Source organism: Candoia aspera, chromosome 5, assembly GCF_035149785.1.
Source record: "Candoia aspera isolate rCanAsp1 chromosome 5, rCanAsp1.hap2, whole genome shotgun sequence".
Lineage (NCBI taxonomy): Eukaryota > Metazoa > Chordata > Lepidosauria > Squamata > Boidae > Candoia > Candoia aspera.
Window position 1 is genome coordinate 47,556,891 of NC_086157.1, and position 27,463 is coordinate 47,584,353.

Below are 27,463 nucleotides of genomic sequence, written 5' to 3' on the forward strand. Positions count from 1 at the left end.
GGCGCTGAGCTTCTTACTGCCCTGCCCCGCCTCTCTTCCCTCCCCAGAGGGAGCGAGAGAAAGACTGACGGAGACCAGGGCTACTCAGACGTCAGACCGCGGCAGCGGCAGCAGCAAGAGGAGGAGGAGGAGGAGAGGAAGAAGAGCAGGAGGAAGAGGGCAGGGCAGGGCTAGGCAAGGCAGGACAGGGAAGGACGCCTGGTAGCGGAACGTACATTGCTTCCTCCTTGCCAACCCGGAGCCGCTGGCAGAGCCTGACAGATACGTACGCTGCAAGGACACGGAGGGAAGGGAGGGGGTCCTTCATCCCCTCCAGCTGCAAGAGGGGAGAAAAGGCTGCTGCCGCTGCTAGCGAGGCTGCCCGGTCCACTGAAGCAGCTAAAACAACCCCAGTGAAGAAGCGGAGGTAAAGAGCTTTGAGATCGGAAACAGATGGGGGACAAACTCCGGGGCTAGAAAAGAGAACTGGGAGATCCGCCGCCGCCACCGTTTTCCTTCCCTTCCCTTCCCTTCCCAACGCCTCCCCCTGCCGACGCGCTGCGCTGGGAAGGGAGGAGGACTCGGGGACGGAAGGTTGAGGCAGGCGGAGCAGGCGCAGGTTTGCCTGGTGGGCGCCTGTCTGCTGCGAGGCTAGGGAGTGATTTGGGGCTGAACCGGGCAGACCCCGCGGGGCGGGGCGGAGCGGCCGGCTGCCCCTGGGTGACAGGTTGCTGAAGCTCGGGGCTGCATGAGCGTCCCAGCCCCGGGGCCAGAGATGCCCCTCTCCCCTTCAGAGGATGCTCAGTAGAGACCCGGGGGATGAGGAGGCAGAACAGCGTGCGTTTGTGTGTGGTTGGCTGAAACCCTCGCGGAGGAAGGCCTCGCCACTGTAGTTCAGGCTCATCTTCATCCGGCGTGGTCCAGGAGGAGGAGGCTAAGATTGTGGTGAAGCATCCATTTTGCCGTCTGATGGGTCTGGGTGCACAGAAGGACGGCAAGCTTAGTTTTAAAGGGAAGCTTTGGGAACGTCCTCAGGCTGCGTGTTCTCTAGAGTCTTCCTTGGCAGGCATTGCTGTGAAGTTGCATTTTTGCTAAATTATTTGGAGAAGGAAAGGAGGTGAACCTAGTCTGTCTTCTACAGCATCAGCGTTTTGATGTAGCAGTCCCAAATTTCATCTGAAGTGTCTGTCTGCATTTTCCAAGAATTGCTCTTCAGTTCTGGGAAACAGCATAGACTGGGGAAGGAAAAGAAATCTAATGGGTAGCATTAAAATATGAGAATTGTGTGGCTTTTATTGAAACAGATGTATGTATGTAAATCAACCAATTTATGGTATTTATATTTCATATTTCCAGGGGTTCTGCTTCTTTGATAAAAAGTTGAACCAATGAATTTGGATCTGCCTGTGTTTGCCCCCCCCCCCCCCCCATGTATTTCCCTAATAAAATAGTGGCTATTGTTTCTCTCTCTACACTGAAAGAGGCCTGGATGTTTAGTGAAATGAAATCTGATTGCATTTGCTGTTTAGGGTTAGAAGTGTTGCCAAACAGCTGCTGCTTTGTTTTTCAATTGCTGAGGTCCCAGGAGTAGGTTTTGGACAGGGAGGGGCATGGTTTGTAAACGATGAAGGAAAAGGGAGACAAGGGTCAAGTGTAGATTTATGGGTCAATAGATCTCCTTCTGCTAAACTTTGTGAAATAATAATTTGAAAAGACAGTAGAATATCACAGAAATGGGTTAACATCCAACATTACCAGTAGTAATATTTCCTTTACAACATGGTTTGACTATTTCCCAATCCAAAGTAAATGTCATTATAAAAGTATACATGCATGATTTTAAAAAATAATGTTGGTAATAATTGCTGAAAAATTTCTTATGCCAACCGCTTTAAAATAATTTGAATAATTACTTTCATTTCACCTCTGGTTCATTTGTTTGTTTTGGGCAAAGTAATTGTACATTTTTGTTTTCCTATATTTATGGCTTTCAGGTTCTTTATTTTGATTACTGAAGTATATGTAAACACTTAAGAAAAGATTTTACATCAATAATATGCTACTTTGCTTAGTATATATTGCAGAAAAATAAACATTGTATTTTACCACATTTTGGTAAAAGTCTTTCTTTTTTTAACTATATTGTGCTCTTTGATTTCTAATGTTATGCATTTGCTTTTTTAAAAAGTAGATTGTTTTTAAGAGAAAATATTTCAGGAATTCTTGTACTAAACTTTTTTTTCCTGCTGTATTATATTCTCTTTTTAAAACAGTTTAAAATAAGACTGTCTAGTGCTTAGCACTAGACTGTTTAAACTGTTTCAAAAAGAGAATATAATACAGCATATATGTCCCCATTTTCAGTGTATATTGCTTGCCATTTTGTTCCAAAAAATATATTTGGTTTGTTTGGTTTTCCATACTATATATTCAGCATGGAGATAAGAGTTCTTTGTCTGTGAAATGGAATATTGGAGATGAGCACAGGAAGATCTACTGGACCCAATAGAGACTGGAAGGGTGTATGCCTAGTAAAAAAATACATTTTACCAACCTTGTGTAGCGCTACTGGAGGAAACAGCAAACTTAGTCATTCCCTTTAATATCTTTAATAGAGGTCTTCAGCCAGGGGCCTCACTGAATTGCCCCTTAGACCAAATAAAAAACTGTAAATATAAGAGAGTCAAAAGGTGAAGCTGTGGCCTTTATCACTTCATAACAACTGAAACATGTAAAAAATCTGGGCTATTTCCATTGCAAGAAAATGCTAATTGAGGAATACAAAGGTCAGTAGTGTAGTTTTTGAATTGATTCAGTTATTATATCATAGGATTTTATAATTTTAAAACTATAATCATAATGTTGCTGTTTCTGAAAGGACTTTTAAGGACTGAGACAAAATATTTGTTTGTTTGTTTGTTTGTCATATTTTTATTACCACCCATCTCCCTACTCGGGGGCCCTGGGCAGTTCACAATAAAACAGTATAAAATACAATAAAATCAGAATAATATCAATAAATATACATATAAAATAAAATCCAAGTGATGGCAGATCTAATTCCACCCAAAGGGGACCGGAACCGGTCCTGGCAGGACTAGGGAACCAACCAGCCCCAAGAGTGGCTCTTCCTCTCCCCACTCCAGGCATGGTGACAAAACCAGGTCTTCAGCCATTTCCTGAAGTCCAGAAGAGAGGAGGCCAACCTCACTTCCGGGAGAGGGATGTTCCAAAGGGCAGGAGCTGCTGCAGAAAAGGCCCGCCTCCTGGACCCTGCCAGAGGGAATTCTCTTGCAGAGGGGTCCGTAGCATGCCCTCTCTGCATGACCGGGTGGGACGGGTAGATGTAACGGGAATGAGACGGTCCCTTAGGTAACCTGGACCCATGCCATGTATGGCTTTCAAGGTGATAACCAACACCTTGAATTGGACCTGGAAGCAAACTGGCACCCAATGCAGCTCGCGGAGCAAGGGAGTAATGTGTGCTGATCTTGAGGCACCAAAAACTGCCCGCGCGGCTGCATTTTGGACCAACTGTAGCTTCCAGATACACTTCAAGGGTAACCCCATGTAGAGCGCATTACAGTAGTCTATATGGGAGATGACCAGAGAGTGAGTGACCATTCGAAGGGCCTCTCGCTCCAGGAAGGGGTGTAACTGGCGCACAACACAAAGTTGCACAAAGGGCCTCCTGGCCACGACTGCCACCTGCTCTTCGAGCAGGAGTCATGAGTCCAAGAGGACCCCCAAGTTACACACCAGGTCTGTCTGGGGCAGTGCAACCCCATCCAGAACTAAAGATTACAATTTCCCAGAAATTGAGGAGCCATTAATCCACAGCCACTCCGTCTTACTAGGCTTCAGATAAAGCCTGTTGTTCCCCATCCAGACCCCAACAGCCCCCAGGCACTTACTTCCCCCAGGATGGAGATATATAGTTGAGTATCATCAGCATATTGATGATACCTCATCCCAGGGAGACGGACGATCTCACCCAGCAGTTTCATGTAGATGTTAAAAAGGAGAGGGGAGAGTACCGATCCCTGCGGCACCCCACAAAGGAGGGGCCGGGGGGCAGATCTCTCCTCCCCTATTAACACCTACTACTAATTTTAATAATACTACAGGTATAATAATAAAAGGATGTTATCATACACAGCGGTTAGATTTTTTTATTTATGGTTTGCTGCAGATTTAGATTGATGTTGTAATGTGAACGTGATTCTTGAGCACAGTTCAGCTAGAATGCCAAACTATGATTTAACTTTACAACAGCAAGTCATGAGCTGCATTCATACATGGCATAAAGTCATTATGTTATTTGATTTTGGCTTAGTATGATAACCCAGCTTTGTAGATTATTATAATTTATGACAAAGGTGGGTAATCACTGGGGGGTCACCCTCCCAGCCTCTGTTTCCCAATTTTATGGAGGCTAGCCTAGATGGTGATTAAGTCAACAGAAGGGGCAGGGCCAAAATTTTCACCTTGCTTTTTCTCTTCTTTTTTTTTAGTTCTATTGCTAGGAAAAGAAGGCCCTAGGAGGCAGATCACTCCTATTCCCATGTTTAACCTTCTCCAAAGCAAAAAACAACAAAAAGCCCTAAAGTACATAGTAATTTCAAGCCATTTGGGGTTTCTTAGGGATGGGAATGGAACTGACTTTCTTTTAGAATTCTTCTGCTTCCATTCCCATCATTTATTTTTTAATTTTTTTTAAAAAAACGCACCACTGAAAATCATCCCTTTTGCTTCCAAATTTAGGTGATGCAATTTCAGAGAGCCAGTTTGGTATCATGGTTAAGGCACCGGGCTAGGAATCAGGAGACCATGAATTCTAGTCCCATCTTAGGCACAAAGCCAGCTGGATGACCTTGGGCCAGTCACTTTCTCTCAGCCCTAGGAAGAAGGCAATGGCAAACCACTTGCAAAATCTTACCAAGAAAACTGCAGAGACTAGTCCAGGCAGTTGCCAGGAGTCAACCCTGACTCAAAGGTGCACACACACAATTTCAGCAAGCTGCAAATGGATGCTTGAATCATTGGTTGCCCACAGCTAATTTGTGGCCTAATGTTGTATGTAATCCAGGCCATTGTACTATGTTTGGCAAGCAAAGCTTGGTATAATATGCGAAGTCTGCCATGGTTTCATATTATATGCCAGCTTGGGAAACACTGAGTTTTTTATTTATTTATTTATTTTCCAAATTTTTATCACCTCCCATCTCCCCCAAAAAGGTTTTTTACAATCAATTAGTATAAATGAAACAGGATCAAATCATTTTATTGCAAACCACAGTTTTCTGAATGGAGCTATAAGAAGTCCTTGTGACTTATACAGAGCCAGAAGTAGAACTTTCATCATTCAAGAAGTACAGTACTATATAGCAGAATATTGGACAAAGGTTGTGACTGGGGTTATATTTGAGCCAAACATCTATGGGTTTTCTTTGTACATACCAAAGCTGTGAATTTTGATTTGGTTTTCATACTTTTAAAAAGGAGGCAGATGATAACAGTTAAGAACTCCTTCATGAACAGGCACTTTTCTGATGCCCATAGGCAATTTACAACTTTGGAAACTAGTTATGGGTATTCTCTCAAAATAGCTGCTATGGTAGGCATGGCTATCCCACAGCTGTATCTGCTGAGCACCAGACTGGTAAAACTATTTCCTGCTGTCCCCTCTAACCCAGGGCTCTTAAACTGGGGGTAATTTGGAATATCCTGAGGGTAATGGAGCAAGTTGTAATTGCTTGTTTGTAAGTTGAGGATCCAGTTTGGGACTGCTGCTGCCAAGATGCTTGTGTAAAACAACAGTGTCATTTTTTGTTTTTTGCTGTGGTGGTGGGGATAATGACATTATTCAAGACCAGGAAAAGGGGTAATTGGGTCAAGCAGTTTAAGAACCACTGCTCTAAACTCTGCTCCCAGTTACCTTTGTATTATTCCAGAGCATATGGAGAGACTTGTAAGCATTGTACTTGGCTTAGTTTCTCAGTTTCTTTTACTTTCTAAGAATGCTTGTGGGACCAGTGGCATGAATATATATAGGGTGGATGGTACAGCTTAGCTCTTTGATTTTTAGCAGCCTATTTTTGAATGAAAATAGGTCAAGTGGACAGGAGCCTGTGAAGCTTGCAGATGCTGGGGTGTAGGTGCACTGCTTACCTATGAATTAACCTGCCTTCAGAAACTGGGGAAAGAATCAACTCAGGAAAATATGAACACTGAAACACATTAAGAAGTTTATTTGCTCACACAGGCAAATGAAAAAGTGGGGGAAACGATCATTCACTCTTATAAAGAGAAAATGATTTCATTAACCAACCTACCTCCCTAACATGTAGCCTGACACATTAATTTTAAATTTCTTGGCCAAAATACAGAAAGTACGAAGAGAAGGGGAAAAGGATTTACTAAATATGGAGGGGAAGGTGGTGCTGAGGGGTTGGACAACTACACAGATCAAGGAATCAGTGTTTGGTTAAAATACAGAGTATGAGAAGAAAAAGAATAGATTTGGGAGATATACCTATACATCTTATATATACTTTTCATGAATAAATTTGTGTTCTTAGAGAGGAAATATCAAAGAAATAGAGTAAGGATATTTATCATTTTTTTTCTTCCAGAGAAGGAGAAATGCAAAAGATTTCATTTACAGGTGACTCATGAAAATAGTTCCTGCATACAACAGTATGTTCTATTATCAGGGAAGAGAATAATTATCTTAAAATTCTTATTATAAGGCTGCAAAGTATGCCAACTAAAGAAAGGTTGGCTCAGGAATAAATTATATTAGATGAGGATCACCAGGAATCTAGTTTTTCTTGAGTGAAACCAATGTGCTTTCACTTCTAAGTATGCAACAAGTACACAAGACTAGATAAGAATTACCACAGTAAAGAATGTCCTTGGAACTGGACAATTACTGTCTGGTCTCAAGGGTAGCTATGAATTTTTGGAAAATGACTTCAAATGGCTCTGTGAATCACAGCTATGCCCAAGAATTGCTGGAATAAAGAAAATAAGAGGCATGTCCTGACTTACGAGCAATCGCTGGATTGTTAACCTGACCATTATGCAGAAAACAGCCTACTCAGTGCAAAAAAGACCACTGTTATTCCTATGGCTATACTGCCACTATGTACTGTTAGAAGGGTGATAATTTTTCACAGTTTCCAATTCATAGCTCTGGATTGGCCAATTTAAGGTTTTTATGTCTGTTTATTAGTAGTGTGGCTGCTCTTAATCAGTTACACAGTATAAAATACTACTCTACTAAGTCCCCATTATCTTAATAACTAGAAGGTATCACTAGCTTCTTAATGGATAGAGGTAAGAGATAAGCTGTCCTGTTCAGACTATGCACCAGACAGGTTCTCAACAAATACTGTTTATTAAATAACTATTCATAATAATTAAGTCCTTGATATGCGAAGACTTGGTTAAACAAGCCCTACTGGGCCACAGCAAGGCAGTGGATAGGATTTCCCACTGGGCGGGTAGACTGGTTTCCACTGGAACACAGAGGCTGGAGGCAGCAGTTCTCAAACTGGAACAATACTGGGATGGTACTGGTGCTGGATCACGGACTCACGAGCAGCAGACAGGAATGAACTGAGGACTTGGAGCAGGACTTGAACTTGAAGCAAAGTTGGACTCGGCTGGGGGTTCTAGACTAGGCTGGGCACTCTGAACTGAATGGGTGGAAACAAGGCTTGAAACTTGAGCAAGGCTGAACTCGGATGGAAGCCCTGGACGAGGCTGGATTCTCTGGACTGGAGACTTGGAGCAAGTCTTGGAACTTGGAACAAGGCTGGATGAGGCTGGAAGCCCTGGACTAGGCTGGATTCTCTGGACTGGAAACTTGATGAAAGGCTTGGTACTCGGAACAAGGCAGGACTCGTCTGGAAGCTTCAGACTAGGCTGGCACCAAGATCCCGAACAAGATAGATGTGAAATTCTCAAGCACGACAGAGCATATGAAGCGCGGGTGTATAGGACTGAAGGCAGATGGCGCTGGAACTTTAAGGCTTGACCATGCTGCTGAGGAGATTGTGGAGTATCAAGGCTGGAAGCAAGGCGAAGGCTGCTGGGTGTGGCTGACGCTGATTCCTCATTGGCAGCAGATACAGGATTCAATTCCTCCTCAGAGTGGAGCGAAGGCGCTGGTTCCTCTTTGGCGACAGACACTGTCTACGACACCGGTAAGGATTCTTCTTCAGAAGCTGCAGGCTTGGAGGATCGGTTGTCTCCGGCAGCCCGCTCTTCGCATGGATGCCTTTCATTCTGTTCTTTGGCACGCTTGGAGTCTCCTGTAGCCAATCGGACTGCTCTCTCCTGCGCGTGCTTTTCAGCTCACCATTGGGGCAGGCTGATTGGTGTATTCAAATCCTCCTCTAAATCTTGCCCAATCAGTGCCAGGGATTCTTCCTGCGCTGCTGACTCAGCCTGGAGTTTCGTTTTCCCGGTTTCGGCCCAGTAAGTTTCCAATTCCTCCTCTGACTCTGAAAGAGTTTCACTTTCCAAGTCAGAGGCAGACTTGGTTCTGACATAAGCAATCAAAACATTTTGTTCCTAGTGTTGCCACCATCTTTTAATCAGCTGGAACTACTACTTTTCAGAACAAGAAGCTGACAAAATGGAAACTTTGAGCCAAAGCTTCTGAGTAATGTAATCAAGTAACCTGAGTAATCAAGTATTTGGCATCAAAATACAGGGATCCAGCTAATCTGAGTTCTACAGTACCAAGAGTGCCAATAGCCTACTGGAGCTAGTAATGTTACTTTTATTTATTTATTTATTTGAATTTATTAGTCACCAACTCCAATGGACTGTATAGTGAACAACTGGCTGTTTAAAATAATGACATAAGGATAGTGACTTATTTTTTTTCTTTAAATAAATAAAACTGACCCTAATTAGGCCTAAACTCAATTAAAAACTGCCTATATTTTATGGATACAGATTTATTTAAGATGTTTCTACTTGCAAAACTGTAAATAGATTTGAGGAATTCTGTGTGGCAAAAATATTTGCTATAGTAATTACTTTACATAGATCATATGTGTGATTGTTGAGATGTCTGTTATATAGGGACTAGATGCTTGTGACTGATGGTTTAAGATGAATACTTGAATTCCATGCCATGCTACTTCAGCAGATCATGCCCTTTATTCGTTTTCTCCCATATTGACTTTTTTAATGGCAATTCAAAACATTTTTACTCAGAAATAAGTTCTGTCTTTATATAGCTTTCTTTTTATGCATGAGAATTATTTATAACAATAGGTTCTTCTCTCTAGGCTTCTGTTCATACATGCATTTCTTTATACCCTTTTAATTACTGAGCTTTTGTTTCATTATACTAGTTATTCCTTTCTGTTCTACTGCTCTCTGATACAAATATATTAAATGTTCAGCTAGACTCCCCCAATCCCTTTGTACCTTACAGCATAAGTATAGACAAATTGTTTGGGGGAGGCGGGCAGCAAATTAAAGCAGAAGCGGTGCTGTTTAAAAAAAACAACAAAGAGAAACAATGTAAAATATAATAGATGTCCACTTTGGATGCCCACTCCAATGTCTGTCCATTTTCAATACAGATGTTCAAGAACAAGGAAAAGCTTTATTTCTGATGGAAAAAGGACTAGTGGTTTGCTTCCATGTCTGTCACAGGAATGGAGATGCTTTTTACCCTACAGAGAATTTAATGAGGATACAATTTTGAGGCAGTGATGGTTGTTTAAAGTAAAACTCATGGACTGGATTGTGCAGAATCTGCTTCTGTTTGCAGGATAGGTGAGGGAGCAGAAACTATTCTGACCTGATCTCATATCCTTATCTGGGTTCCAAATACTACCAGGATGCATTTCTATACCTATTTCATTTCCCCCTTCTAAATATAATTTGTAGGAAAAAGAAGCAGCAGTGGTAAAACATATGAAACATACTGTAGAGGTGGATACAGTACTGTCATTGTGTGGACCAACTATATAATTCTGTGAATGAGGCAGGGTGATAGTATACCAAAAGACCTTCATTCTTTCAGCAGAACTAAAATTTCTCTTGCATGATTAGTGAGTGTGTGTAGCATCAGAAACTGGAATTTTCAAACAAGGGAATATATTAGTTACTCAATTTCCAGCATTAGGTTAAAATATTTCATGAAGTTAATGACATGTATAAATAACCAGGAATTATGTCCTATGTAACTCAGTTGGGGTCCTTCTGACTAAGCCTCATAAATTGGATTTACAACAATATAAGCCTTAAGATTTAGGATTACCTTTGTGTACATGGCTAAGGTGAAAATGGTTTTCCAAAGATCAATTGATTAAAAAAGAAGAAAAACACTATAGGTTCCAGCCAATCTTCTTTTAATGCACTATTAATTGCCATATTATTTGTGTGTGTTCCTCATGCTGAGCAGAAATAGAAAATGAATTTACTTTGAATAGTTTTGTTTTTAGACCTGATTGCATGCATTGCAACTGTTACAGTCTAGTTTTAAAAAGCTACTTTCCCTTCTTTCCTGATGCCAATACTCTTAAGTTGTTATGTACTGAAAACTTTTGTTTTGATTTGAAGACATTGTTTGAAGGCTCTTTCGACTTAGTAACTGCTAATATTAATTTAATACTGAGAGCATTAAAAATTGGGGGGTTTTATATAATAATTTTAAAATTTACCTTGTAAGGATACTTTCATTGCAACTTTATTGCTATGGGAGGGTGCCTCTATTTTTTCATAATAATGGCCAAATTTGGCTCTTGAGTGGCAAGCTGAGAGTCAGGAAAAAACTAAGTTTAATTTAATTTAGTTTAAATACTACAACAATGATGTGAAATATACTTTTATAGTGAAATGGGCAGTATATAAATTTAATAATAATAATTATTATTATTATTATTATAGTTAATGTGATTACTTCCATATACGGTACACCATCTTTCCTTCATGTTTTATTAAAACTTGCAAATTAGGCAGAAATGTTTGTGGGTGCTCTAAGGACCATATTCCCATTTTATAGGGGCTGTGTATGTCTGTGCTATGGCAGACATCTATAATATATTGGGAACTGTACACCTACAGCTCTTAAAGCAATAATGAAGAATTGAACAATTGGGAAGATGTGCTCCAGCATCCTAATGTTGACAATTTAAAGCAATGTAAAGTCTCAGTTATATCTCTCCCCAGTCATAAAGAATTTGAAAGAGTAAGAAGAATGGTATTTTCTCTTAACACTAAATGCAAGAATATTGTAATACGCTTTCTGTGGCAAAATTCCACAGATGTCATCTGGAGAAGAGTTTTCTGGTTTTTGGATCAGGTCAGAAGTCTGAGCAGGAATATGGATTAAGACTGGAAGGGATGAAAGCATATTGGGTAGATAAAAGCTCAATCTAGTGACATACAATTAATATTTTTAAACAATATCACAATTTAGTATGTGTTGTAAATCTTTGATTAAACACTGATGACTTTAATTTGAAGAAGTTTTGAGCACAGTTAGAAGTATCTCGTTCTCATGCAATTCACATTGCCCTTATTCCAATGGAGCATTTGGAATTATTGCATTAATGAATAATTAATATTTGGAAAGGAAACCCAAAAGTAATCTCAGATCAAGTTCTGTGGATGGATTTTGTTTTCATGGTTAACATTAGACATTAGGCAACTGAATATTTTCTTCTAGGTACAATTAGTTATACTGCAATGCCTTAGTTATGCTGACTCCTCCAGAAGACAGTACCACTTTAATGCTTTAAGAGAGGGTCATTTGTTCATGTCAATGCAAAATGCCCCTTTTGATTGCTTTGAGCAAACCTCCTATCATTTTGCCAGAGATGAGAGCCTTAAATGTTCAGAACTTGTATCTGCCCTAAACAATGAGTTTGTCTTATAGTCTTAAGTCAGAAATATTTAGATGCTTTCCATAGCTAGAGATTTGAAGACAGTTGTTACTTTCTACTTATTTATGGGCCATGCAAGAAAAGTAGGCAGTACAAAACTGTCCTCTACATATGGCCCTCTAGTATGCAAGTATATACTGTATGTATGTATTTTTATTGCGTGCCACTTCAAATCACAAAGTGACTCTAGCTTGTTTCTTAAGATTAAGAATGCACTTCTTCTCTGGAAGTAAATCTTAGTAATCACATTCCTTTATTTTCACAGAAGTTTAATATTAATTCTTCATTACCTGAAGATTTGTGATCCTAAATTTGTTCATTGTTCTTTCTGAGATATATTTGTTCTTTGTGCCAGCAAAAAATGACTCTTACAATCAAGGACAGTTTTTTTAGTCCATACCCAAGAATTCTCTTGAAATAAATTATATGCACAATATAGTTAATTAATTTTCATAATATTACTTGAAAGTAATGTCAGCATTCTGAAAACTATTGAAGAACTAGTATTTAAAATAAACATTGTAGGAGGACAGACATGTTAGTCTATGATTACCCAAAATTAGAAAGGGTCTGCTTGAACTTTTTCTGACTAACAAATCTGAATAAAAGGCATAAGCGTATGCCTTTTAATAAAATTTAAAATGAAATGCCATTTAAAATTAAATAAAGCATGCATTGTACATTGTATAATTGTATATTGATCAACTACCTAGATTTTGTTTAAATATAAAGATAACTTCTGATAATAAGAACAGTGGAAGAGTCTTTCTAAGAGGTTGTGGGTTCTCTAGAAGATTTTAAGAGGGGCTGGACTGTTCCTTCTCAAGGCATGTTTAATGGATTCTCCTTCACATTACTGAAGGTTGAACTGGATGATCATTATGATCCTTCCATCTCCATAATTCTGTAATTCAGAATCCCAGCCACAGATTATTCAGCTCAAGCCATCTAGGTGTCTTAACACTTCCTGAAATAAATAAATCCTGGATGTTTATTCTTTATCAATTCTGATAATATCAGGTCAATATTTTAGATAAAATGAACCTAGGCAATAATGTATTGCCATCTCATCATGATTAATTATTCAGAATAAATATAGTGATAATTGATTACCTGTTTTGTCCAGCCATAATCATGATCAAATTTAGTAATGAACTAAGCAATTAACAGACAGGAATTAAAAAGCAACTGAATATTTTGATGATAACTGTTGTTGGCTCAACGGAGAAGAAAGTTAAAATCCTCTGTTGGAAGCAAGTCACTGGATTAGTGGGTATGATTTAGTGACATTATGGTGTCGGTGGCAGTGGTTGTGGTGTCACATCAGAGATTTTAAAATACAGAAGCTGAAGGCTTAAATAAATACTTTGATTAATGTAATTTTTAGTGTATTAGAAATGTATTGCTTTCTAGAGCAATGTTTCTCAAGCTCAGCAACTTCAAGACGTGTGGACTTCAACTCCCAGAATTCCCCAGCCAGCATGGGTATGGGGATAGCATGCTGGCTGGGGAATTCTGGGAGTTGTAGTCCACACGTCTTGAAGTTGCTGAGCTTGAGAAACACTATTCTAGAGCAACAGGAAAGCTACCAAGCAACTCTTGTGCATTATATGAGTGCATATAGAAGTGAAAATGTCTTCTGAAAACAGGATATCTTTATGAGTATTGGAATGAAGTGTTCTTACAAAACAGGGAATTGTCAGGGCCAGATAGCATTCTCAATGCAAAAAAAAAAATCTAAAATAATGTTCTAAAATAGTTAAGTAACAGATTTTAGGTGATTTCTTGTGTGCTGCTAAGTAAAGATAAGATAAATAAACATTTTTTCTACCTATTTCTTTAAAAACACGATAAAGCAAACAGTGATGTAGATTGTTGTGTGACTCCAAATAAAGAGTAAAGACTAAGTGTTGTGTTTCCACACAAAACGCTGTGTAAGAGCTGAGAAAGATCCCCATAACACTTAGAGAAAATGACTTCAGTTAGTTCCTAATAACTAGTTTTATTATTATTCAAGAAGGTATATATGACAAGTTTAAAAAGTGGTTGGAACGGCAGCTGAATTAAAGCTTTTCTCTGCTGCTCAAGTCTTTCTGGAGAGGAGATTGCAGAGCACTGGAAGTAGCAGTGGGGTCTGGGAGGAGATCATTAATCAGACTTCACCCACAGGTGGTTATTTTCTATCATTTTCAGCCACCAGTGGGGGAGATGGGCCTCTGCGCCTTTGCAAACTATGACAGGCTAAGAGATAGCTTTTTCTCCCGTACTTCCTCTGATGTCCTGTTGCCATCATCACAGAATTAATTCACTTTCATGAGAAAATCAGTCTGCTCTCCTGGGAAAATGCAGACCTTTTACAAGCCTACTTTGAAACTTATAGTTTGAAAGTTTGGGATGAATCCAGCCTTTTACTGAATTTGTACATCAAACTAAGCAACAGTTTATTTAAACATGGTTAATTGAATAAATCACAATTGGTTGGGATCACATATTAAGCTAAGCCATATATCATAGTTTACAAACTACATAGGCTGGTTTCAAACAACATGCCTTGTCAAAACCCAATAAACCATGTTATATCTTAATGTGTAATCTTGTCAGAAATTCATGGACTGGTAAGAGTCAATCTTAGATCAACAATGTACCTTTTAGTCGAGAGATATGTTACAGAAACAAATGTGAAAGACTTAATTTTTGTCCCAACACCTTTCCTAATCAAATTAGGTTTATAATCTGCTAAAGGCATATAGTGAAGCTGCCTGAAATGTGTCTAAATACACTGCTGTGTCTGCCCTTTTAGATAAGTTTTAATTTCAGGGGTATTTTTATAGAAAAGAAAACTAATCACAGTAAAATTATCAATAAAATCACCATTACAGTTCAGTACAGTTAATACATAAAACAGTAAGGTCATACCCTTTTTCTGGTAATTATAATAATAAACAAGGAACAATATTACATATATATACATATCCATCAATCTTTTTCTTTAAATGATATTGAAAGCACAGAAAAGGAGCAAGAAATAGCAAGCCAAAGAAATTAAAGGCTTGAAATAAAAAAAAGTTGTATTTACACCACCAGTAATATATATTAGTGCATATATTTGTGCATAACCATGTTTGCTTCTACTTCATCTTTGTTCTTTAAATTTATTAACTCTGTTTTTTGAGAATCTCATCAATTCCATCCAACCACAACTTTCTTGATCTTCTCAACCTATTCAATCTGATTTCGTTTATATGTTTTGTAGTTTTATCCTCATTCATTCTCTCCATATGATCAAACCAACTCAACATACTAGACATTCATTTTTGCATTCTGCCATGTTTATTCAACTTCCATTCATTCTTGATGTTGTGACCTCAGGTTTTACCACACAGACCTCATAAGTGCCCATTCCATCTTCAACTTACTCATATGTTTCTCCTGACATATCCAACTGTCATTTCTATAACAACGTTGGCAGGACCATGCTCTTATACACAGCTATGTTAACTTATTTCTACTAACATCATTCTTAAAAGTTACATACTATCCACTACCTTTCTACCAGCATTTCTTGTTTTAAAAATTCTCCATCTGCTTTCCCATTTTTAGTCAATATTTTACTAAGGTACATTAATTTACTTGCTCTATCTTTTCACCATTTACATATAACTATTAATCATTTGTTCATCTTCCCTGTCAACATAGCTATCTTGGGCTTTGATACATAAATTTTCTGGTCCATTTCTTTGTTGTATTATGCAATCTAATATCCACTGCAAATCATTTGGTTCCAAGTCAACAGCATAGCACCTCTGCATAAAAAAGTATACATAAATTCATATCCCTAACTAGCACACGTCTCATATTATCACAAACATGTGTATGTAGCCATAAATACATTAAACATCCAAGAGGACATTCTTTATTTATTTCTGTTATACAGTCCCTGGGTTAAGAACAAGTTCCATTCCTAAACCTGTATGTTGTAACATATTCTTCAGTGCCTGGTCCAAAGTCACATAGTGAGTTGTCATGGTTGAGTGTAGACTTGAACTTGGGTTTTCTTAGTCTAACTTTATTACACTGCCTCTCAATTTTATCCCAAGGCTTAGAAGTAGGCAGGTATTATCTATGGGTGTTTGATTAAGTGAAAGACTAAAAAGCCAGATGAAAACAGATTGTGGGCATTCATTTGGAATTTAAGTGTGTTTAAATAGGCCATCAATTACTACTGAAACAAGTTTACACCTTGCAGTTGTACCATAGGCTTAGCATTTTATGTGGCATGTATAGATGCAGATTTGGGAGAATACTGAACATCTCCCAGTATCAGAAAATTCACAGATCAGATAGGTTCAGCTGCTGGAAGTGTTGATTAGAGTGTAGGAACTTGAGATACTTTTGCTTCATCATAGATTAAAATAATTAGTTTGTGTCCCAACTTTTGCTCTGACAGAAGCATTTATATTACATCCAGTTCAATTGCTTGTGTAATAAATTGCATGGAACAACAGTGCAGATAAGTAATAAGCTAAATGTATTTCATTTTATTTTCCTGGGCAAGAAATATTGAATAAACTTCCCTTTCTGTGTAGTTTTTTTTTTTCTGTGTATAATAATTTTTGATGTAGGAAGTGCTTTGTATGAGAATGGGCCTCATTTTTTATTTTACTTGTTTCAGTGTGGCATAAATTCAGTAGGTGTCTTGTTGCCAGCAGGAGGTTGCTGCACTGGTAAAACCAAGCTACATATCTTGACATTTTGCATGTCTGCAGCCTTGATGCCTGCTATACACCAATAATAAACCTGCTATATCAAAGGTTGCCAAAATAATGGTCTTGTTTAAAAAATATTGTTACTAGAGAAGAAACAGAATAGATGGACAGGTTTCATATCATGTGATTGTCCATGCCTTTTAAAAAGCCAGTCAACTTTTTTAAAAAAAATCCAAAATGAAACATCTGATTTAGTAGATGGGGCAGCATCTGTATACACTGATAGTGAGTTTTATCAGTTTTGTGAACTTCGCTTAGTGGCTTAAAACAGCAGTTTTTGTGTGTGCATGTCTTCAAGTCAGTCTTGAAAAGGCTGCCTGATTTTAATTCCTCTCTCATTTATTCAGCTGGTCGTTAACATCAGGAAGTAATTAACTCCAGATCACAGTAATGTGAGTTCTGTAGCCTAGTATTCTTGTGACAGGATCATCCTAAGTAATTGCAGGGCAATTGTTAGCTTTCAGTTGCAGCAGAATGACTCCAATCCTGTGAAGAGCTGAGTTTGTGCCCCTGTTCTCAGAAATCAAGGGTTCTGAAGTAATTGTAGTTTGCCAATAGAAAATCACTACTATTTCTTTTACCTACCAGACTCCTACTAAGAAAGGAGGGATAGAACTTCTTGGCAGAATATATGGCAGCCTACATTTGCATTAGGGTAGCAACAGTAGATTCTGACATGCTGCTATTAGTATGGACACAAATCTGGCTTTCCTCATCCTATAATCTCCTTTGGGCACAAGAAAACTCTCTAGTTTTCTTTTCTTTTTTCACAGCCATTCTAACAGAATTCACAGGTGTTTTTAGCCCAACATTCTCCTTAGTTATGAGCATATATTTTTTCTCGGGCTCCATTAAATATCATTCTTGCAGTACTTGACCCTGAGAACTAATAATATTTACTATTGATTATTAATAGAGTGAGTAGGATAATAGCCAGTAATTATATCAGTGATGAAAAAGGAAGGTTTCTTTTCCTACTATAGAAGCAAAACTATTCCTTCCATGAGAATAAAGAAAAATATTAATATGTATTGCGTTTAATTTCAGATTGATTGGGGAAATTATTTATGTCAGTGTATAAATTGTTTCATTTGTCTTATTCAAGTAAGAGCATTATAGAGAATCAAGTCAAATTATCATCATCATCACCATCACCACCACCATCACTATTTTAGTAGATCATTATGAATGGGAAAGGTGTAGGTGGAAATGCATGTTTGCACCCAAACTCTGAAACAAATACAAAAGGGTCTGTTAAGAATAGTATTCATAGTTATGAATTAATAATAACTTATGTATAATATGCTTTAATGTAAAATGTTAACATTAATTGCCTAATTTTCTGTGATACTGAGCACAGAGGAACATTTCAGTTTAACTAACTTGAAGCTCAGTCTATAAATTCACAGTACTAAAAAATGCACCTCTTTATTTGATATTTATAACCTACTTTTTAAAAATCTGCCTTATTTAAAGCATTCTGGGGGTTCTCTGAAAGCAGTTGAAAAGTGTTTGATCTGGTCTACTTTTTCTTCTCAGCAGGTCATAATTACTAATGGAGAACTTGAAGGAACAGTACTATTTAAATATCTCCCAAGTTTCATAATAGAAAAGAAAAATGACCTTTCTTATGGCAGTTCAGTTTGCAGTTTTATACTCTGCTAATATTTTAAAGAACCATTGTTTCCTGAAATGGGCGTATTGATGGGTTGCTGCAACCTTAAAATATGGCACTGGGTTTTGTTTTTTTTCAGTTCAGTTTACTTATACTTGTGTTTTCTAATGTAAAAAACCCCTAACAGAAAGGGGGCAGTAGAATATGTTCTGATTTTTCTGTTATTATATTGTGCTATTTTTCTGTGTTTTAATATGTAGTGCATATAATGCTATCCTGAGCCATTGGCTGGTGATATTAGGCAACATTTATTGTAATGTGGTACATGGTAGTTGCTCAAAATAAATTATAAGCATTTTTTAATTTTTTCTGATAAATTAAATTGTTTAATGGTGGTGGTTTATTTTTCAATGTTCACAAAGAGTTAGATAAAAATGTGTTTTTTAGGACAACACACGATTTTGTGAGATGTCCCATAATTACATTTTTCCAAATACAATGGATTATATTTATGCATCAGCCTCATCTATAAAAAATGAAATTAAAGTCTTAAATTATGCAGTTTCTCTTTTTGCCTTAATTCCCTCATAGAAATGTATGTCAGCTACTCATATTTTCATTAGACCTCCTCTCCAAAATGATGATATAACAGTATTAAAATACAAAACATATATTTATAAAACTGGAACAACTGCAAAGCATAACTAGCAACTGGATCCCAAGGTCTAAATGGAACTCTGTAATATATACAGTAAAACTTGACACAGTCTGATCTTTTTCATGTTGTTGTAATCCATGAAATGACTGACTGATTGATTGAACTAATCCAGTTACCAGTCAGGTCCAGTTCTCTAAGCTATCTTCATGCAATTCTTCAGAGATCTCCAGACAATACATTAGAAATTTCACAGTTTTTGTTAATATGCACGCTGTCTTTGGTTACACTGTACATAATATGTAATCAAATTACTCTTTTATATTACTATATTACTACATGATTTTTTTAGCCCATAATTTGCTTCAGTTGCAGCCATAATGCTCTCAGAATTGTGTGAAAATTCTGATATTACTAGGATCACAAAAGAAGAGCTTTAAACTCTGTATGTATGTAGAGGAGTGTAAGCATATATAATCCTTTTAGAAATAAATAAAAACATATTTGAAGGAATATCAATGAAAATTAATGGGTCATCTAAGTGTCTGTGAGCATATGGAATATTAAGAGCATATGTGCTTGGTGATTAAAGAATGGGGCAGGTAATTGTGATATTGCCATGTAGTTTCCTGTGAAATTATATTCATCATAGAAAAATCCTATTGCAGATATTATATGGAAAGCTTAGCATTGTTCCCATATTTTCACTACTATAAGTACGTAATCATGAATAGTTTGGGCATGATTGTTTGTTCAACGTTTAGCAATAATGTGAACATACTTATTTATCTGTTGTGGTTATTATATTTATGTTCTGCTTTTCTTTTGGCAATCATTGGCATCTTCACTATAACAACTACTGTATATAACAGACTACATTGAGCACTTCTTTAAAATCAGATCCAAAGCATTGCACAGCTATATTTTATAGTAACTTTTATAAGCTAAAGTTATCTATTATGCAAAGGAAGAGAGTTCATCATTGTCACCATGGTTGCCCTTCCACCTATACTTCTTTTTCAGCTATTCTGATAAAATGTAATTCTGTAGTGAAATGTAAAATGTGAAAAAGAAAACTAAATAAACTATCCACTCAACAAATCCAATTCAGTGGCATGGGATCAGGTATCCAAATAGCTTCTCTGTTTTAAGCTTCCTATAATCCCTAACCTAGATATTTTCCCAGTCTCTCAATAGGTTTGGAGAATATGTAAAAGGCTTCAGGGCAGAAGAGGAAGTGTCCCCTCCTTGTTTTTATGATTGAAGTGATTAATTAGATTAATTACAGAATCCTCTGTGAACAATTCTATTACCACAACATCATGGTGATAACTTTTCACCATGCACAGCATCATCATATCAGAGGGTATAATACATACAATTATATACAGTGTAATTCATGAAGTAGGTGCTGATCCAATGCAATCTCAGTTAGGGATAAGTGTAACAGACCAACTTAAAGATATTACCTTATTAAATCAGCAGGAACTTAGGATGTCCAGAAGGCTAAGGGAAGTAACTGCTTGGGCAGCATGGTCCTAGAAGCCTTGTTAGTTTATTGAGTTACAGTGTTCTACTTTGTTACAGAGTACCCTAATGTCATAGTCTCTCTGACATATTTGTTCATAAAATCATGTCAAATGAAAATATTTCCAATTCTTCATAAGAAATACTGTCCTGAAAAATTAAAACAGATCTTTAGCATTAAATTGAAACTGAAATGAGCGAAGTAGCTATGCAACATTATCAAGGGTTTTTTATGTTTTAAAAGGGAGGCAAAGTGGGTATTTGGTAATAATTGCAGGCTGAACTTGGTAGCTGTTTCAAAACAATTTACTCAGTGCATCTTAAACATTTATCTGTGTTTTAGGAGTGACCTAATCAGTGTTTTATAATTTAGAATTGCTTTGTTTAGGATTTTTCAGTATTATACTTTATTCTTTTCTATTTAATCACAACAAACATTCATGGATAAAACCACTGATGTGGTTATATAATGAAGAAGGCAATGAACAGATTGAAATTATATATAATTTATTTTGGTACATTATATAGGTGTATATTTTTCCACTGGTTTAAGAAGGCAGTAACAGTTCAAAATAGATGAATATTCTCATTATGAATTTGTCTCATGTAGGAAAAAGGGCGGTAATGTAATAAAGGTGACTGGCAGCCAATATTTGTAAATAAAGTGATGCAATGTCATCAGAGTGTATATAGATGTATAAATGTCATTAATATGAAGCATTTGTCAGTGTAGCCACTGTGTTTCTCTCTTCATTAAGAATGCAGTTTGTAAGGTGAATGTGCTGTGTATATGTTTACTATTTCTTGTTTATGTATGTTCATTTTATTTATTTATTTTTATTTTATGTTTATGTATGTTTACTATTACTAATTAGCTATGTATACAGAAAGCATGTCACTTACCCCTTTTCCAGTAAAACATCATCAATTTGCATTTAATTCTAGCTGTAATAGTGATGTCTGTTGTGTTTTTCATCATTTTGCACTCTCTCACTCTCTCTCTCTCTCTCTCTATATATATATACTATGAGATTTGTTTTAATTACATATTGCTCTGGCTTGCTTGCTTTCTCTCCTTTGTTTTCTCTCTCCTTCTATAGAGGTTTATTGTGGAATTTGACCTTTTAGCTTGCTGTACTCAAAGAGCTTGAATCAGATTAACAGTATATTGACATAAAGTTGGCCTTTGGGAAAGTTTTGTTCCTAAAGGCTATAAAATCGAATGAGCAGATGGATACAAAACATAAAAAACAAAATTGTGTAATCATGTTGCTGCTTGGCTAGGACACTGTTAAGAAACATCCTTTATTGAAATTAAAAATGTAACCTTCATTTTAAAGACCGGATATTAGATAATACTAGTACCAGTGTTACCATGATATATTTCATGACAAGAATGATTTGTGCATAGGGCTTTAAGGGTAAGCAGACTGCTCTCAGAGATGTGAAAATTGTTCATGGTTTACAACAAAAATGGGTTTCTCTCTGACATCTTGCAGTTAAGATTAGCTGTGTCAGTGTAAATGCCATAGCTGCTTTGAATTTAATTCTTGAAGATTTTAAAAGATGTTGGTCTTGTATTTGTATGTGGTTGTATAGCTCTAAATGGAAGGGAGGCTGTACAACGAAGCATCAGCATTTGTAAATTGTTGAGTTGTTGGTCTACTATGGGATATCACTTAATGCTATCTTTGAGCATATTCCAAAACAGGTTTAAGGATCTTGGCAGGCAGGCAGGATGTGATTCTTTTACTGTAAATAAAACTTTCCAAACCAGAATGAATAATTTTATCATGAGTTATTTTTAGGGGACCTCAATTCTGGGCTGTTGTCGAGTGTAAACAGTGCAGCTGCTTCCATATGTCACATGATACCATTATATGAAGCTTTGTTTAAAAGTATAAAATAACAGCCTGAATTCTTGCTCTGCACTCTAGCATTTTCTGTAGTTGCTTCAGTCTTTAAATTATCTTTGTTTACAGCTAAGTTTAAGTTCCCCAGGACTCTTCATATAACACTCCAGAGATGTATGTTCTATGTAAGCATATATACTGTACACATACCTAGGACATTGTGTGATTAAAAACTGTCCCCAAAAGCTAGAAACACTTAATGTTCTATTTTGGTGATAGGCACCCTTTTAAAAAGTTGCAAATGTTATTTTTAGCAAAGGATTTATGCATTGCTTAAAACATGTCTCTGTTTTGCAGACCAGATAGTGTTGATGTGGATACTTTGGGCAGCCTGGAGATAAAGTGGATGTCAGTGACAGTTATGTAAACTACAATTCTGCAAAGCCCCAGAAATCCTATAAAATGGAGGAACTGTATAAGGACACACAAAACCTGCCCATGGATGTTACCACCTCACCCTCCACTATTGCTAACAACAAACTAGAAAATGGAGTTGCCCAGCTGATAACAGCCGAAGCCTGGAATATCAATTCATCAGACCTGATGAAGAAAGCACTTTCACCACTTGTAACTGTGCCTGCTCCATCAATATTAACACCACCAGCAGAATCCCAAAGCGGGGTTGCTCTCAAAGTAGCTGCCACAGTGCTTCAGCCAATTTGTTTAGGAGACAGCCCTGTGGTTCTTCCAATACACTTGCAAGTAGCAGGAAGCACCACTCCTCAGATTACTCCCAATAGTAATACTCCATATGTTATGACCACTCAAGGCCCAGTCCCATTGCCTGTTCTTTTAGAGCAGCATGTATTTCAGCATTTAAATTCTCCACTAGTATTACCTCAGAGTTCACCATGTGCTCCCAATTCCATTCATAGCAACCTGTTCCAAGGTTCTGCTGCTCCCATTGGACAACCGCAACTGTTGGATCAGAAACCTTCCAATCCAACTCAAGATTCTGTCTTGCCCCCGGTATTTCAGACACCAGGATTCGCTGCTGTGCTACAAGATCTCTTTCCCACTCAAGGTGCTTTAGGCTCTTCACCCTATCAGCCATCATCAGACTGTCCTCTCCCATCTCAGCCCTTCAGTTCTCCTTTGTCTCCACTGGTTCCCCCAGCCACCTTGTTGGTGCCGTATCCTGTGATTGTTCCTCTGCCAGTCCCAGTCCCAGTCCCTATTCCCATTCCCATCCCAGTTCCCCATGGTGTTGAATCTAAGGTTAACTTAGACTGCTCCAAACCGGCTGCTTCCTTTGTTTTGCATTCGTGCAAAGGCACCCAGACTCCCTTGGAGAAGGAAGAAACTAAACCATGTGATTTTATCCACCACAGAGGAATTTCTCAGTTGAATCGGCACACTGTCATTAAGATGAGTAATGAAAATGAAGTCCTTGATCTTTCTATGAAAACAGCTCCTTTCCTTAAGGAAAACCAGGTTAGTTGTCAGAATACCTCCAATGATGGTGCTTTGGACTTGTCAATTGCTTCTTTTCGGAAGGTGAGCAATACTGAAACAACAAACACGAGCTGCTCTGGGTCCATGATGGATGGAACTGCTCATTCTATGGCAGATAAACCTCATGAGGTCCCAGCAAAGGCCGAAAGCAGAGTGAGCAGTGCCAGCTCCTCTGAACTCCTAAGACAACAGGCCAAATGGCTGGTGGATCAGAATAGCATTGCAACCTGTGAACCCACAACTGGCAATAATATTGAAATTGTGAGCACTTCACAGACAGCCAAAGTGATAGTTTCTGTCAAAGACGCAGTACCGACTATTTTCTGTGGCAAGATTAAGGGCCTCTCAGGGGTTTCCACAAAAAACTTTTCCTTCAAAAGGGACATGCCTCAGGACTCAGTGCTTCAATGTTATGATGTGAAGAATCAGCCCGAAGTCCGGGATAATGCAGAAGCTCTTAGAAAACCTATCAAAAACAGGAGTGTCAAGTTAAAGAAAATGAACTCACAGGAAATACACATTCTTCCCATTAAAAAGCAGCGGCTTGCAGCCTTTTTTCCAAGAAAGTAATTTATGAAGTTTTAGAATGTTTTAAGGTATAATTATTATGAGTAAAGAGATGCACTTCATTTTAAATTACATTTAAACTTTAAACTATATTTAAGTTATTTCAAGATGGAGGATTGAAGAGTGGGTGGGATGGGGAAGACAGCAGAAGAATATATCTTGATATATCTTTCCAAAGCAATGCTTCCCCCCTCCCCATGTTTTGTTCTAACTTTTCATTGAAGTAAATAAAAAGCAACATATTTTTCAAGTGGATTGCACATTTTCAGCTTTAATGGAGTATAATGAATGAGCAAGTCAGAGGAGTAAGAGCTATTTTCACTGCCATAAAGTGCTTTGATGATGTAATTCTGAACAACAGTGAGTAGAATGGAACTTTCAGAATAAATGTTTGTATGTGTTAGCTTGGTTGTTGCATTTCATATTTTTATAATATGCATAAATCTGAAACTGTATGACAGACAGTATGTTCATATTTATTTGTATTCGTTTCAGATTGTTGGGTTATTTTCCCATTTTCATCCTTGGTGCTCTTCCCCCATTTATAGTAATGATGTAGTTTAAACAATCATTATTGAAACAAAATTCTATTACAATGTAAATCTTTATCTGCAGAGTCTAACAAGTATTAATCTTATAGTAATGAATTCTATAACAAAATCTAAGTTCATTCTAGAAGAAATGCTAAAAAAGGATGCACTTGCACAAGAACTGGAGATCACATACATCGTTCATCCAGCTTAAGTTGAAATATTCATTGTTGGGTTTTACCACCACTTACATAAATGGAAACAAGGAATGTGTGTTTGGTTACAAAATAAAAATCATCCAGTGAAATAAGAGGAGAGGGCATAAAATTAAAAGCCACCTAGGTTACTGTTGGATATGCATATATGGAAGCATTTCTTTTAAAGTTACAGCATTGCAGTTGTTAGCAGGGACTAGAAACTGGTAAAAACAATCATATAACTCAAGTATGATCTTTTTAAGATCTCACACTTAACTGGCTTCATGACATGCCTTCAAACATTACCATTAAAAATATCCCAAATGCTCTTCTAATATCTTTCATTTACTGACTTATTTTGGTACCTCTTTTTGCTGTGCTATATTTGTGCCTTGCTAAAAAAAATTCCAACATTCCTTGTATTGGATTCCTGTGATTTAAGATTAAATTTAGAGACATATCTCAATAACGCTGTCTTCTATGTAGATGTCACTACAATGAAAAATGCTACGCTTTATTCTACTGTACACTGAATCCTGAGCCCTATTCTGATAATAATAGATTTGGTATTTGAGAGATAACAAAGTTATACAGTGGAACTTGAAATGGAAGTCTGATATCAAGTTTAGTCACTTGTCTCTAACTTATACAAGGATGGCATCTCATAGGCTTACAAATTCTTCTGGATTCCTAATAATTCTGGGAGATATTTCTAGTTACATACAGTACCTTGTTTTTAAAATGAGCATTTCTGAGCATATGTCCATAGACCTTGAACTTTGGTAATGAAATGGATGAGGCAATGACTAAGTCAGTGGTAGAAGATGACCCATGATGGATCCTACTTGTTATGAAGACTCTGACCCATTTTCAAAGCTATTCTAGAATGGGAAGACAAAACTTACTTTTTATATCCTTTGTATTTAGAATGAGTTAATCAATGGAGCTTTTCAGGACAATAATTGATCTTTTATATCTGGAGTCACAGAGAGTTGGAAGAAATTTTAGTTGCAATGGTCTAATAATATTCATAATACTTCACAGATAAAAATCACTTCATGCTTATTTTCAGTTAGGTTCTACATTCAGGGAACTGGTTGATGAACTTTCTTCAATTATTTATTATCTGATTATGGCTTCTACTCATAAGCCGGAGGGGTGTGACTATGGTCCTGGAACAATGAAATTAGCATATCCTTCTCTTAGTTTAAGGAAGCTAATTGGAAAGTGGGTGGTAAGAACCAAGTCTTTGTTGTATGAGGATTCTAATTTAGCCTGTCTGAAAAGGGCTATCACTCACTTTGATTTGAAGTCTTTAAACTATAATTAGAAATTGATAACATAAAATATTCCACTGTGTAAAATGTTAATGTGTGTAATTGTGATAAGTCCAAGAACTGGTTAAAACATTATACTGACTCACTATGGCCTTTTACCTTGGTTTAGACTTGAAAACAATAGCCATAGTTAATTTTCTAACTAAAATCCACATAGAGAAAAGTTATGTTCTTGTATTTCTGCTGGACTTCTGAATGGCTTTTAGTACTATTGATTATGCTATCTTTTTAAGTCTTCTTGCTAGGATAGCAACTTGGGAGACTATGGTGAACATGACTCATGGTATGTTGGCTTCTGACATCTGCAGTGTTGAGTTCTTTATGCTTTTATCTACATGAAATAATTGGAAATTCCATACAAGACGTTAGGTGGATTTTCATTACTATGCAGATTACATGCAATTCTGCACATTTTCCTTATCTCAATATGGAGGTGATATAAAATTTGAAACAGTGGTGAAACAGCACTGGTGAAATAGTTTGAAATTCTGATGGAAATCTTTTTTTCAGTTTTAGCTAGTGCAATGCTTGTTTCTCGTTAAATGCTTGTTTTTACTGTGGTTTCTTGGTTTATGATTTTATTATTTTGTATGTATTAAGCAAAATACTGCAGTAAAAAAAATTGGTTTTAGCTCGTGTCAAAAAAATGAAACCATGTATTAGAAACCTTGATCATAAACGATAATGAAATTTATGTTGCTTTTTCCTTTTATCTATCACAATAAGTGCAGCCTGCACTTCTCAATTGCAACATAATGAAGTTATAATCACATCAAATTACAGTGCTGTTTATAGTTGGGTGCATTCATTAAGACAATCCACTCATATCCTAAAATGCAGTCAGGATTTATCAATTTACATTATTTTTGTTGGGATGGTACCAATCCAATCTTCTGTTACATTAAAAAGAGCTATTACTTTTTTTGGATTGCAGGCATTAAACTGGGAAAAGTCTTCGACTAGTTCTGAATATGGAATACAGAATCCACATTTATTTATTG

General features: G+C 37.1%; 1 protein-coding gene across 1 annotated transcript; it reads left to right on the plus strand.

The window, feature by feature from the left end:
* Positions 1–335: 335 nt before the first annotated feature.
* Positions 336–24,801, plus strand: RAI2 (retinoic acid induced 2). The gene is made up of 2 exons (XM_063305141.1): positions 336–406; positions 22,674–24,801. The coding sequence occupies exon 2, from the start codon at positions 22,779–22,781 to the stop codon at positions 24,399–24,401; it is 1,623 nt and encodes a 540-aa protein (XP_063161211.1). The 5' UTR covers positions 336–406; positions 22,674–22,778; the 3' UTR covers positions 24,402–24,801.
* Positions 24,802–27,463: the final 2,662 nt, after the last annotated feature.

What these genes read in the sequence shown, in the direction of transcription:
- RAI2 (XM_063305141.1), top strand. Translation starts at nt 22,779, where the DNA reads ATGGAGGAACTGTATAAGGACACACAAAACCTGCCCATGGATGTTACC.